The sequence below is a fragment of the Excalfactoria chinensis genome, chromosome 5 (genome assembly GCF_039878825.1).
Source record: "Excalfactoria chinensis isolate bCotChi1 chromosome 5, bCotChi1.hap2, whole genome shotgun sequence".
NCBI classification, from domain to species: domain Eukaryota; kingdom Metazoa; phylum Chordata; class Aves; order Galliformes; family Phasianidae; genus Excalfactoria; species Excalfactoria chinensis.
Genome location: NC_092829.1, coordinates 34088880 through 34103106, shown reverse-complemented (window position 1 = coordinate 34103106; position 14227 = coordinate 34088880). Strand labels below are relative to the sequence as shown.

The following is a 14227-nucleotide window of genomic DNA, read 5'->3' as shown; positions in this document are numbered from 1 at the left end:
CAACCCCAGGCCTGGCTGATCTCACAACCGTATGTCCAGACCTCAGACCCTACCAACTACTTCTTTGTTTCTTTGATCAGAGTGGGTATATTTCTCCCACACAGTTTCACTTATCTTGCAAGTACCCAGTCCTTGAACTAAAATAAGGAGGGCACGGGCTACTAATAGCTCGGACTTGTTTGCAGATGAAAAGATAAAAATAACGCAGACTCTAAAAAGGCTGAAAGAAGCACATAGGTTCTGTCACGTGCTAACCTGCAGAAGCCAAAATAAACACTGCTGCACCTTCTGATCTGCATACACTATTCCCCTCCCCAGGACTGCCCTCCTCCCACCAATATACATCAGAATAGCATACAACAGGAGGGTGCTGACTCAAGTTTACCTTTCCTTTCCTGCAGCTGGGCTACAGCAGGTTTTGGAGGCACTACTTCTGTCAACCATACCTGAAGTACAATCTACATGACAAGCACAGCTTATAAGACCATGGTGAACCCTGTTTTCCTGTAGCTTTGTCATTCTAGCGAAGATGCTGCCAGAAAGCTTCAAAGATGATAGCAAACACAATGTTAGGATGTGACAGAGAAGAATGAGTCATACACTTCTAACACTTGAGGAACCTTTATATTCCAGGAGATACTCATGCCAGCCTTGCCCATCTCACAGTCTGCAGTACTGAAGTATCACTTTAGAAACATACCCCACCCCTCCATCATCAACCACAGAAGTCAGTCCATATTCCGTTGTCCTTGTTGTACATCAACAAGGAGCCTGGACCCAAGCTGTGTTTTGCTGCTGAGGTGCCTAACTGCAGCCTTGAAAGGAAGCAGACAAGGAATGTCAGCTAACACAAAAGCTTCTGAATTTTGAAACGATGACACAAAGCCTCATTTGCACTTCACCTACAGATCAATTTCCTTTTTTGTGTTGTTGTTTCAGCTGTTTCTAAAGGCACATGGATATGATGCTCCTACTGAGTATAGGCAGCAAGACTGCAGTACAGTCCTGATGTGCAAAAGCAAAGGCAAAAAGCCACCATTCCAGAAAGAGAAGTACAGGTACCCAGCAATGGATTACACTCTACTCACTTTCTTGTAAGGTTGTGTACAAGAGTATGTACAGCTCCTAAGTTTGCCATAACGGATAGCACTGAAGCTAACAAGAAGACAAGTCATCTCCAACAATGGGACATCACTTTTCTGAAGTGCAGCGAGGAAAAACTATTCTCTTACTTTAAAAAGTCTTGGGAAGACATCTGTCGGCTGTCCTCGCACCACAAACAAGCGAGAGTTGAGTTTCCTTAAACTGTTGTCCAGATCTTCCAGAGATTGAAGCAGAAATCTGCAGAGAAGCAAAAAGAGCAGTTACTACCAGCCAGGCTGGCTACAGCCAAAGACAAGTGAGGAAGCTCAAGTGGACTCCAACAAATCTGCATCACCAATCAAACTGAAAGTTAGGACAAAAATAAACAAAAACACCAAACAAGCAAAACTTCTTACTCATCCCTGATTTGTCTACAGTTCTGAGACTGCTGCACCAGCCAGCTCCCAAACATTCATACACAAGTTCTGCTCAGCCAGATAGAAGAACTCTTCAGGATTTTTTCCTTCTTCCCTCTTTTCTACCCCCATGCACTCCTGCAGAGCTGTGAGCGCTCCCTGCCAATGACTTTCTCCATGTTGTATGATCTGCGTGGAAAAGAGCATAAATCATGCAATTCGTATTCTTCCTTGGATTCTAAGCAGGGGGAATTTTGCATTTGAAGTAGAAAGATAGCAGTACAATACTCCAAGGATTGCTGCAAGAACTGTGCAAGTTTTACAGTTCTGGCTCAAAACAGGCAGGGGTATGGCAGAGCAATGTACACTCACAGCAGAGAAACACTCCTAGCTCACCAACAGCAAGAAGCTGAGCACCAAGACCCCCCAAGGCAAGAGCCACCTGCACTTAGAACGGCTGCAAACAGAACTGCAGTTCATCTTGCACCACAGAGATGCAAAGATGAGAGCATGCCAAGGCAATCTCCTCCCATCCTAAAAATGTCAAAAGGCATTTAAAGTGCTTTTTGCATTTATGTGTTTTAATTCTTAATGTTGCATCTTACTGATCCTTCATTTTGCCATGAAACAACTTAATCTGTACAGTCTTTGCCTCCACTACCATACATCTTAGCTCCAGTTTGTTTGTCTACCCCTGTGAAAGACACCAGCTTTAAAACTTTAATCCCTGCAACAGCATGTTGGGAAACTCACAGCCCTCAGTTAGCGTGTCTGCTAACCTCTGCCTCTCCCCCACTCCTACATGCCCACTCAGCAGTGTGACCTGGAAGACACGGGTATCTGCAAAGGCTCTCTTAAAACCACGCACAGTTAAGAGGAAGGCTAACCTACAGCTGCTCTGCAATCAGGGAAGGTCAGCTCTCTACTCAGCTGTATAACTGTAATGGGAATTGCAAGCTTTGTGGTAGAACGAGATCCCTCTGCAGTTCTGGAGAAGGGGCTGAGGGTTCAGGGCAATGAAGGCTAAGCATCAAGGCACAGAAGACCCAGAAGCAGGTCTAGATAAGCAGAATTAACTATTTCCTTACTCCCTGCCCACCTCCCATCTGTTAAATAGTAATAGCACCCTTCCAAGGTGTTCTGAAGATCAAACATGGGTTATAGCCCTATACAGCTTACATAGGGTATGCAATTAAGTAATAAAGGATTTACAACACGACACATTTCTGGAGGCTAGGTTAAAAGTAAACACTCATTTTGAAGCATAGACCTCAGAATACAAGTAAATGAAGGGAAAAAAAAAACAGCAAAACTAAGCCCTTTGGGAAACAAGAGGATTGCAGTAAACATGAACAGTTTGCTAAGACACTTCTGCCCAGCAGCACCAACTGCTATCATCTGCAGTAGGTACACACCTGCAAGTAAAGGTCTTTTAAGAAGCTGCTCTACTGGGAGCATTGCTCTGGCTCTCCTAGATGAGCAATGTCAGCAGTGCACAAACAGCACTTCTGCCGCTTGAAAGTCTGCTCTACGGACAGTCCAATTCCTGCCACGAGCAGTAACAGGATGCACCAATTGCTGCGATTTTTACACCTGCGCTGTGGTGACTGCTGCACACCGCTGGCCTTCCAGCCATCCTCTGACCCGCGTTCTAGCAATGCTTTGGAAGCAGCCCCAAAGCAGTTCCCCAGATGCAGCCAGGCGAGCAGCCAGCGACAGCCACAGCTTCCCCAGCCTGACGCGTGGACACGTGACATGGCGGAACACTGAGGAGGATTTCCAGCCAGGTGGGCGCCCCGTCCAGCACAGCGGCCGGATGACACGAGGGCAGAGATGCGCTCACCTGCACACGGGGCAACCTCGCACAGGTGAACCCCCACCTGCCCCGGGGTTTCCAAAGGCTGGGGCGCCGCGACTCGGCACGGCAGCGTTATGTAACGTCACCGCTTGCTGGGTACGCACGCTTTCTGCACAGCCGTGACTCACCCCAACGTTTGCCCACGTTCAGAGGGAGGAAGCGGACGGCTTGACCACGCAGCAGGCCCAACACGCCCGCCCCCCACGAACAAGAGAGACGAAGGCGGGGAGGCGCAGCCGGCTTAGGGAAACTCTAATAACGTTACATAAAGTACCCGGCAGCCTCCCGCACCGCCAGCGCGGATCTCCCTGCAACCCCAGCCCCCCGGCGGGCCCCGCTCACCGCCAGCGGTTGATGCCCACGGCCGAGGAGGCGGCGAACCACGGGTCCAGGATGTAGATGCAGCGGAGAGAGGCGGCGCCCCGCAGAGCCGCCTGCAGCGCCGGGTTGTCGTGGAGCCGCAGCCCGCGGCGAAACCAGTGCACGGAGCGGCAAAAGCCGCGCGGCGGGGACGGGGCCGCCGCCATCACGGGCAATGGCCTCTCCCGCCCCGGGACCGCCCCGCCGTGATTGAGACGGGGCGGACCCGGGGCGGGCGAAGCGGCGGCGGCCCAGTGTTATGGCGCCCCCGTATGGCCGCGCCGGGAGAGAGCCGCCCCCTCGCACGCCCCTCCCACAACCTCAACGTGAACGGACGCGGAGAGCGACTCGGATTTTATTGGGCTGGATTTAGGGATTACAAAATGCGACATTCCAAAGGTGTTATTTTTAGCGAAGGGTTCGCCGGAACGGAGGGGATAAGGGGATAAACCGAAAGGCAGACACCAAAGATGGCGCAGCGCACATCCTTCTGAAGGAGGCACGGTGGACAACAGCTCTCCATCTCATCACTGAGAAAGGCAGATGCCACCCTTGCTACCCTGCAGGAGTAGCACAGGTAACTCGCCGTGCTATCATTGTGTTTCAGAGGACTGATGTAAGGCCGGTCACTTCAGAGAGCATGCTCTCCTTCTCAGGAAAAGGGAATGAGAAGTTTTATCCCCGCTTTTGAACATAATCCCCCAAGTAAGAAACCAGATATGAGAAACAGGCAGTATAGACCTCTGCAGGACCAGATACTGACTCTGGGAAAGGGGACTGAGAGGCACTGCTGTGTCTTCGGCTTGTAGAGAACCAGAAGGGAGGGAATCTCCAGTCCTTGGCACTGAACTAGGCAATAGGAAGAACTGCTATTGCCATCTGCTATTTTGTTTGCTTGTTTTTTCCCTTTCTTTTTCTTCTTTTCCCTTTTTGTGCAGCAGAAGTTTACAGGAAACCATCCCCAACAGCTCGGCCACCTGATTCTCCCACACATGGAGGTCCAGGATTTTGTAACCTCAGACCCTTACTTCATTCTAGACTCCTAACTACACAAAGCTCCCACCCCATTCTTTGCCCATGCTCCCTGACCCCCCGCTCCCCCCAGCCGAAGACAGAAATTACTCAGACTAGGTCAATAGCAATATCCATTTTACAAAATGACCACAAAATAAACCCCAACCTGCTCATTCCCTAGAACACATGCTCTCACCCTGCCTCTGCGATGGGGAGATCCATGGATAAAACATAAGTCAGTTAGTTCTTTGGCTCTGGTTCCTGACACAGCTCCCCATTTGCTGCAGGTGAATACTCTTCCTGCTCCTTGCTCTTCTCCCCAGGAAGGAATACTGAAAGTTAACTCCCCAGGTGCAGAAACAGAGGCGCAGGCTGGACCTTCCTACACACCAGTCTCATTTTTTTCACTGCTTTTGAGATTAGGATCCTCTTGTGCTTTTCTCATCTCCAACCCTTTTACCCATGTGTAGGCAAAGGAACCCCCCAGAACCATCAAGTTACTGGTCCACCACAATAAGCTCTTGGTCTCTTCAAAGTAGACAACAGCCAGAACTGTTTGGGCGCAGGCTTTGGCTGTCCCAGAGACATTGTGGGTGAGTGGGCTGGTAAACTTGATCTGCAGTCCAGTCACATACCCAATGGCAAAGCCAAACACTCCCCCCAGGGTCATCATACCCCAAAAGCTGGGGCTTCCCAGCTTGTCAAAGTGGTAGAGGGTGTGGAACTCGCCCGTGATCATCATGAGTGGGAGGAACAGGACACAAGCATTCACGTTGTTGTAGAAGGTCAGGTGCCAGATGCTACCATCCACCACAGGCAGCACTTTCTTGGTGTAGATGGCGTTGAGTGAGACACACAGGCTTGCTAAGATCCCAAAGATTATACCTGTCCATGACAGAGTGCCCTCTGCTCCTTCCTGGTCAACACCCAGCCAGAAGCCACCTGCAATCAAAGAAATCAGGTATCATCTGAACTGCCAAAGGACCCAAAACATACAGTCAGTGATTCATCATCTACCTTATACTGAAGAACCACAGCCACAAGCAGAGACAGGATTGAAGGCTTCTCCTTTCTATTATGTTAACCCACAAAGTGTCACGATTACCGTCCTGGGAAGATTTATTTTAGGAGTGCAGGTAATTAATTGTGCTATCTGTTGGTCTCAGAGGACTGATTCCCACACTGAGAAGGCAGCGAGAGCTCAGAAACCATTACTCCAAAAAAGCTGAGAGCAAAAGCTAAAGCTATTCTTTGTATATGGGTCACTTTCAGAAGGAGACCGAATGATTTTAATTGCAAAGAGATCAAACTGGACACACAGTGACACATTCCTCTTATCCTGAAAGTTTTAAGAAAATTAGGAAAAAAGTCTCACAGCCCACCCCAGTATTTGCTGCACTGTCAGCAATAACAGACAGATAAGCTGTGGAAAGAGGGAAAGTATTATATATGGGTGTAACACTAAAGAACTTGATCAAAAAGAGGTTGCAAGAGAGAAAGAGGCCTTCGCTGCATTAAACTTTGATGCTCACTCTTTAACCATCTCTGAAATGGGAGATGAAGGCTCCAGGGCAGAGAGAGACTTCTCCCCACTCACCTTATCAGCAGAATATAAACAGGGAGATCACCTATTGATGGAGTATTGCAATGCCTTTGCATTAGCTGCTTCATATTGGGAGCCCATGTGGGAAGCTGCCTGCAAAGCATCCTACATGTGCTTTAAACTAAGCCTAAGTCCACACAAGTTCAATGCATAGGAAGAAGACAGAAAGAACTCTGTGTCAGGGTACAGAGGATGCCTGGCTATGCTGGCAGGCATACAGGCAATGCACCTATTGCAGAAGAAAGAGCTGGGAGATTGAGCCTTAAAGTAGCTTGGAAGGCTGGCAAGCACCACAGACTTGGAGAACATCTGACCGTTAGACTAGGTGGAGCCAACTGCTTGCATCACCTGGGGAGGGGGAAAGCCAGTAGCTATTCAGCCACAGTGGCCCCCTGTTCAGCTCTCATGGAAAAAACAGTTTGCCTTATTGAAATCCAGCTGCTTGTCTCAGCACCAGAATAAACACAGGTCCGTCAGGAAATGGATTGAAGTTAACATCCCTGACAGTGAATGGCCCCCAAATGGACAGCAGCTCTTGGCTTTACTGAGCCTTTAAACAAAAGGCTTGTGAGCAGTTCCCACTAAGCCAGTCAATGCCCTGCCCTATTTTCTTACCACACAACCAGATTTTCTGGTGGTGCTTTATGCTTGATTTGATTAACTAATCCTATTTGAACTGGCCTTCAGTATTGTATGGTCCCAACAGTGCTGGCAATTTAAATAAATACTGACATTGTTTTCAAAGTTAATCATTAACATCCACTTGAAAATAAGGAGAAAACAAGTCGTTTTTCCTGTGATCTTTGCAGAAAGGAAATGGTACTAAGTGAAGGCAATGAAACCTTATTAAAAAGTGGATTGTCCTTAGTTTTTAAAGTGACAGCAAGTCAAGGAAAAGTAATTTCCTAACAAGTTAGCTATGTGCTACAGACACGAGGCAGACTACCTAGGGCAGGGCAAGGAAAGAGCCCTGCTTTATCCCATCTAATCCAGAAGCAGATGCATAAGTGGGGATGACTTCCCAAGAAGTTTGGCTCTGTTTGGTTCAGCATTTGGGTTCAGCTTGCAGCTCTGAAGCCTTCAGCCAGAGCAGCACTACCAAGCCTGATCATCCCGCAGGATCACCACTCAGCCTGAGGAAGCTGCCACTGCAGCCCCCTTACTGTGGCTCTGCCTACCAAGATATGCTAAGCAATGCTTGTAAAAAGCAGGTAGGAAGTCCCCAGCAGGGAAGTGGGAACTTAGTGTTCCACTGTACTGCAGGAAGAAGTACTGAAGAGTCAAAAGAGCAACCAAGGACCTTTTAGCAGGCGTTAACTCTACTGGGCACAGTGGTACACCTACATGCTGCAGCCCAGGAGACACCACAGTCCCGTTAACCAGGTCCCCCTCCAACCACCCGCCCAACCTCAGGAGCATCTCCTTGGGCTCTCTGGGGTTTTAGGCAGGTGCAGGCCCATACCCACTCACCTATGATGATGCCGCAGGCCAGGAGTGCATAGAGGGAGGTGGTCTGCTTGAGGAGTAGATAGGAGAGCAGCACATTGAAGACGGTGGTGAGCGAGCGCCCCACGTTGTAGAAGGCCACGCCGACGTGCTTGAGGCAGAGGTTGTTGGAGGTGACCATGCCGATGAAGACGACGGAGAGGGGCAGGACGCTGCGGGACACCTTGGGGTCGAGGCGCAGGGCGGGCAGCGCGGCGCAGGGCCCGCAGGCAGCCCCCAGGCTGAGGCCGAGGCACAGGGCGGCCGTCACGGCACACTGGAAGAAGGTGACGAAGAGCGGGGCGTCGAGGCGCAGCGAGGGGCTGTCCAGCAGGTACTTGTTGAGGAACACCATGGTGATGGAGACGAACCAGTAGAGGCTGACCACCAGGGCGATGCGCAGGGCCCGCAGCACGAAGGGCACCCGCCGGCCCCCGGCGCCCTCCGCCGGCAGCAGAGGGTCGGCAGCACCGCCCAGCGCCATCCGCAAGATCCCGGTCCGCGTCAGCTGCGATCTGCTCATGGCGGCCGCAGGCCGTCAGCCCGGCTCGGCTCGGCCCGGCCCCGCGCCGCCTCCCTCCTCCTCCCGCCGCCCGCCCCGCTCACCCGCCGCTCCGACAGCCGCCTCCACCGCCGCCGCCGGCCCCGCGCTTCCCGGAGCGCCGCGGCCCCGCCCGCCGCGCTTTATTCACGCCCCGCGGGCGCCGCTCGCCGCCTCCCCGGCCTGCAGGCCGCGCCGCCATGGCGGGAGGACCCACGGGGTCGCGGGGAAAGGCGGGCCGGGCCCCGCCGGGGGGAGTGGCGGCGGCGGTCTGGCGGAGAGCCGGGCGTGCGTCCGTCCGGCCAACCCCCTCCAGCCGGACGGAGCGGGACGGCCGGCGCCGGGCATCTCCGCAGAGCAGAGGCACAGCCTCCCTGTGCAGCCCGTGCCGGTGCTCCGCCGGATTCTGATTTCTTTGTCTTTTTTTGAAGCCCACAGCATCGCAGTTTCTGTGCTCCAGCCGCTTTTTATAGACTTCCCAGTGCTTTGCTGAGGGTTTCTTCTTGCTTGCCTTAATTGCTGCCTGTTCTGCTCAAGGGAGTGTCACATCACACGAGGGCAGCTCTTCTTTATTGGGGTGTTATTCAGGCACAAATTACCTACTTCGTAGCTCATAATGTCTGTAGGCTTCTTAGCCTACATGTTCTACTGTGGGAAATAAAGACCTTATCTACCCGTTCCCCTCCCCACCTCTTAGGCAACTCCTCCCCCCAAAGCAGTCTGTTCAGGCTCCCAGGGCTGGCAAGATGGCTGGGATGCAGACGCCTGGGTACTAAGGAGCTGCACACAGCAGTACTGGGAATAGTACTGGCCCTGCTGTCTCCTGTCAGCATCCCTCCCGTGCCAGTCTTACTTGCAGGCATAAAGTTCTCATTGTGTGGAGGTAAATCAAAACTTCCCGGTACGACCTGAGTGAAGTAGGTGCTGTGACATCCGCACACAGCTCATAAAGGCAGCACAGGGAAGCGCTGGCTGCTTTATTGCTCTTCCTGCCGTGCCAACGTGTAAATCTAAGCATAAAAATGTCGCTGCTGTTCACTGCTGCGTGACTGGCGTGTGGGCGGTGCTGAACTCTGCACCCCCTGCTGCAATGCAAGTGTGCAGGAACACACTGCTTCCGAGGGGTGGGTGTAGGCTGAAGGGGCTGACCCGCAGCCCTGGATCATGGCATAGGGCATAAAGCTCCCATCTGCCCGTACCCACCTGCCAACGTGTCCCGCCTTCTGTAAACAGTGCTTTCTAATAAAGAAGCCTGTTCAATACCAAACCCTCCATCATGTTGTAAATTCATACTGCTGAACAATCAGGCTGCTGAATGAAAAGCTGGAGCGCACGTGGCGATGGGAGGCAGCCCTGAGCTCAGTGTTAAACATTGCTCTGTACAATACCGACCCCCAAATTCAGCAGGCTCTGCTGGAGGACCTCATGTTGGCTGACCTGGGGCTGCCACCTGCAGAAAGCACAATTTCAAGTGATTTCCAAGGCACTCTTACACATGCACGTGGCTTCAGTACTGCACATGTCTTGAATTTCAAAGATACCCTTCCTACCAGTGATGAAGCAAGTTTGTCAGTGCTAGGGCCAGATAGAGATCTTTTTTTCCTCTGCGTTTCGCTCACGCTTTTCAAGCTGTCTTCTCCAAACTAAGCACAGAAATTAGAAATGGAAAAAAAGAAGCCCCAGCCCTCAGTCACATCCTGTCTGTTCCTTCAGCACGGGGAAGATTGCTTCGTCCCGCACGAGTTTGAAATATCCCAATCAATAAAGTGTTCATTGCTTCTCTCAGGAGATGATTCTCCAGACTTATAGTACATGTACGGCACGTCCGCATGGGAAAATTGACCAGAACAGCTATCTCAGCTCTGACAATATAACTCCCCGATGCTGACAGTGTTTTCCAAAATAAAAGTGATTTATTGTCCAATAATCACACAGTTCTGTGATAGCTGAGCTGGTCAATCTCCGCAGGCAGAGCTCATCTGCAGCATGGCAATGCTTTTGACAAGTGCTTTGAATAGAGGCTTGCCTGGGTGGAAAGCTGTCCGGCAGTGTTACTGTGCCAGAGCCCTGCCTGCCTGCCCGTGCTTCAGGGCAGAGGTGCTTCTGAGACAGCAGGGAAAGGTGCTTATTAATCGGTTATGAGAACTGGGGCTGTTGCGGCAGAGGGGACTGGGCTCCCAAACACAAGACATAGACTTTACTTAAAACTGTGCCCAAGGGTGTGGAGTTCAGTGGAACTCTGATGGCTGGGTATCTCCCTCTGAGTAATACACGCTTTCCATGCCTGCAGCTGCCTGCCTACTTCAAGATTTCACCCTCTGGCTCCTGTTACAGTTTGCTGAGGTTTCCACAAGCTGACACTTAGGGGAGGCTGAAGTTACATTTTAACCTAGGTTTTGAGAAGTCAAATATATTTAGGTTCCTTATAGAGTATGTTTAGTATGCTATAGCAGCACCGATTGACTTCCTTATGTACACAACTCCGTCTTCACACCCTGCGGTCACCTATTGTCACAAGAAGATAGGCGTTACTGCCCAGAAAACTCTCCCCTTCCCCTATCAGTTACGTGGCCTACTTATAAGGAAGCATTTCGGCTGATAAGATGCAGCCCGGCCGACAAGATGGCAACAACGAGCGCTGGGACCAGGCATCAGGAGCTGCGTTTTGGGGCTCAGCCGGAGCCAAGTGCCACGAGTGACACTAGAGGGCAGCGCTGGCACACGGTTGGAGCCTTCACTGGCTAGAACTAAGCGCTTCTGAATGGCAGCGTTAATTGCTATTAAAAACACACATTGGTAACTCTCTCACCTGCTTTAAATCCTGGAAAATGAGATTCCTCACCCATCCCTTCCAGCCCTCGTGGTAGCTGGAAGTGTTTTATAGCTCTATAAAGGCTGTCGGTGCCTGCTGTCTTTATGGGAATTTATTTATGGGGACCTCTAAAAATCTTCTTGGTGGCATCCCCTAAACTCCATTGTTTTGGTGCTGTTCCCCTTCTGGAAGTTCTCCCCATGTAATCGTGCCAATTATCACCAGAAGTTACTGGGGCTGGGAGATGAGCAGCCCTAAAACCCCAAACCACAGAGGCAGCACTTTGTATGCACCTCTGGTTGTGTTTGTGTAGGTCTTACAGATGTTATTTCTATGGTTTAACCTTTATTTTCAGAAGGTGGAGGCAAGCTCTATAGATGAAGATCTTAAAATAGCCAGCTTTTCCCTGATGGACTGCTGCAGTTTTGCAACTCATCATATACCAAATGCTTTGATGGAGCTTTTAAAAATATCCCATGCCTCGAGACTGAGAAGCAGCTCTGTTCTGTTGAGAACCTCTTACCACTGTGTCACAGTGCAGCGAAGAAGAGCAGAGGGCCAGGAGCAGTGCCTGTGTGCAGGGCTCTCCCCTGTCATGTCCCTGTCATTGGTTCTGCCCTCAGACTTCTTCTGGATCCTCAGACCTGCTGGAGACCAGTGCTGCTCTGGGAATTGACCACATTTGTGTGCGTGTGTCCACCTGCCAGGAAGAATTGATAGATATCTCTGCCTCCTGACTCCCAGCTGGGCATGCTAATTTATAGATTGGATCTGTCGCTCCTGATAAACGATATCTTACTTCCCTAATGCCGCCTTCAAATTGAGTTTTTACGGCTAGGTCAGATAGGGAAACTGAAGGGTGACTCTGCTTTCTCTTTGCTTTGGCTTTATCCTCTGTATTTGGGATGAGATCAACTTTTCAGGCAGAATCTGGAGCCATGTGATGCCAACCCAGGAGGCTGCCAGAGCACCCAGCTTGCCCAGAGCATAGCGCCACACTGGGAGCTCCCAGCTCTCCTCCTGCCACACCTGGAGCCAGCAGACCCCCCCCGGCTCTCTCCACGGAAGAGCAGCAATTCCCTTTCCTTTCCTGTGCCAGGTCAGCTCTGCCAAGCATTAATCCATCCCGGGGATGTGCCTGAATCAGCACAAGCACAGCCTCACTGAGCATCCTTCTCCAGCAGCAAAGAGGAGTGTTTTCTGGAGCACTGCCAGCGGCTCAGACCTGTGTGTATGTGAGCAGCTTTGTTCTCCCTCCAGGGAGCTGCCTAACAAAGTTAAGAGCTGGCCAAACACCCAGGATTAAGCATATCATTGCTGAGTCCTCTGGAGGTTAGGGTAGTTAAAGGCACATGCATGCAGACCTGTTCAGCTTGTTGTCATTGAGCCCTGGCTCTTTTCTTGTTCCCCAAGACGGGAACTTGCTAAAGCCATGTTTTTTGTTTGTGTGCTGCGTTGCACTGCGATAGCCCAAATCAGACCAGTGTATACCTTCCAAAGATGTTGAGCTTTAACCCTGAAACCCAACAAAACATTGCCCAGAACACAGCCCAGCCCTTTCCCAACTTGCAGAAATCACAGCAGCCAGAATTTCCACACACAGTCAACACTGCTGATTGAGATAGCAACCCCTGTAGCACGTCAGAAACTGAAAATGATGGAGCTGGGAGCAATAAACGAAATCTGAACTTCTCATTCTACCAATTAAAGAAACGTAGAAGAGAAAGCTGCGATGTGATCCAGATTTGATTCAATCCAAGCTTCCCCTTTTCAAGGTTTGTTTTTCCCCACAGCCTCTGCAGACTCTCCCGTCCGCTGCAGTGCAAGCTGCAGAACAAACCCTGTTGCCGAATTTAGGTCAAGCTTGCCAGGAAACACATGGGGCCTTGGCTGTTATGGTTAGCATGGAGACCACGCTGCCAATGCTAGTGGGGGTGCTTTGGAGGCAGTGGATGGAGCTGGGCGAGGAGCCCACACTGCTCAGCAGTCTGCTGAACACCCTTTCTGATCCAAAGCAATGGCTGTGATCCTGCTGTGGTTGCTGACACTGCAGGCTATGGGCAATGAGCGGTGCATGGAGCAGGCTGCACCCTGCCAACAACCCACTGCAGACACTGGGTCTTGTCCCTGGCTTACTCTAAGTCTGGGACGCAGGGAAGGCATCACCTAAGACACCGGGCATTATCACCCCTATGCACCCATGGGACTGTTCTGTGCTGCTGCCTCATATCTAGAGAAACAACACACCACATGCCCAAGCACTTGCAATGTTTCTGCCCGTGCCCCTTTGGTCATGCAGTGTTCTGCATGCACTTCACCCAGGCCCTCGAATGTACTCTGCCTTTTTGCTTGTCCTTTCCAGTTCATCTCCCAGCAGCTGTGCTGTGAGAGGCCAAGTTCTGCTGCAACGCTGCAACATGAGGGCTGTGGTTGTGGCCAAAGGTGTGCTCTCCAGTGTGCAGGTTGCAGGCTGTGGTGTGCTGGGCACAGACCCAGAGAACAAGAGGAGTATTTAGGGGAGGAATGCAGCACCCTGCAACCCCTGAACCACACAGTGCCCTGACTGCCCCGCAGGGCCAGGTCCCGTCCCCTGCCAGGGGGGTCCCACGCGCCTGGATCACCTCCCAGACCCCCACAGAGGTGTTCCTTCTATGGAAACCTCCTCTATTTTAAAAAAATTATTCTTTTATCCCGGTCTTTGAAGATGGTTGTTGCCATGGAAACGTGAGTTAAAGCATGCCTTTTCCCTTCCCTTCATCTCCAGAGCTGCCGTTGCCATAACAGCCACATTCCACCCCTCCCTGCTCTCCTCCACGGGGTGCAGCAGGGTGAGCCCCTGGCCCAGCCCGTCCTCCCTTGGCACTGGCATTTCCCCAAGCCCCCATGGGAGGTGACACTGCTCTGTGCCCATACGATAGGGCATGGCACAGAAGGGATACAAGGATGAACATCAGTGCCTGCCCAGCAGCTGCAGCAGAGCCAGGACTTAACTGGGAGCACATTTCTGGCTGTAGTTGTCTCAATTAACATGGCCCTGCTTGCTTTAGCAATTACC

At 51.3% G+C, this 14227-nt stretch overlaps 2 protein-coding genes across 3 annotated transcripts in view; both read right to left on the bottom strand.

The window, feature by feature from the left end:
• The window catches only part of CRY2 (cryptochrome circadian regulator 2), a 44604-nt gene that overhangs the window by 15990 nt on the left and 14387 nt on the right, over positions 1-14227 (bottom strand). Inside the window, exons 1-2 of one of the 2 annotated variants that reach the window (XM_072339128.1) lie at positions 3700-3960; positions 1233-1341 (exon numbers count right to left, since the gene is read on the bottom strand). In XM_072339128.1, the coding sequence (XP_072195229.1) occupies positions 1233-1341; positions 3700-3884 (294 nt within the window). In that variant the 5' untranslated portion in view covers positions 3885-3960. Of the gene's footprint in view, positions 1-1232; positions 1342-3699; positions 3961-14227 lie in introns of those variants that run through there. The other variant, XM_072339129.1, reaches the window with a different exon arrangement.
• On the bottom strand, positions 4850-8810 carry SLC35C1 (solute carrier family 35 member C1). The gene is made up of 3 exons (XM_072339130.1): positions 8426-8810; positions 7805-8334; positions 4850-5673 (listed from the first exon to the last, which is right to left on the bottom strand). The coding sequence occupies exons 1-3, from the start codon at positions 8560-8562 to the stop codon at positions 5114-5116; spliced, it is 1227 nt and encodes a 408-aa protein (XP_072195231.1). The 5' UTR covers positions 8563-8810; the 3' UTR covers positions 4850-5113.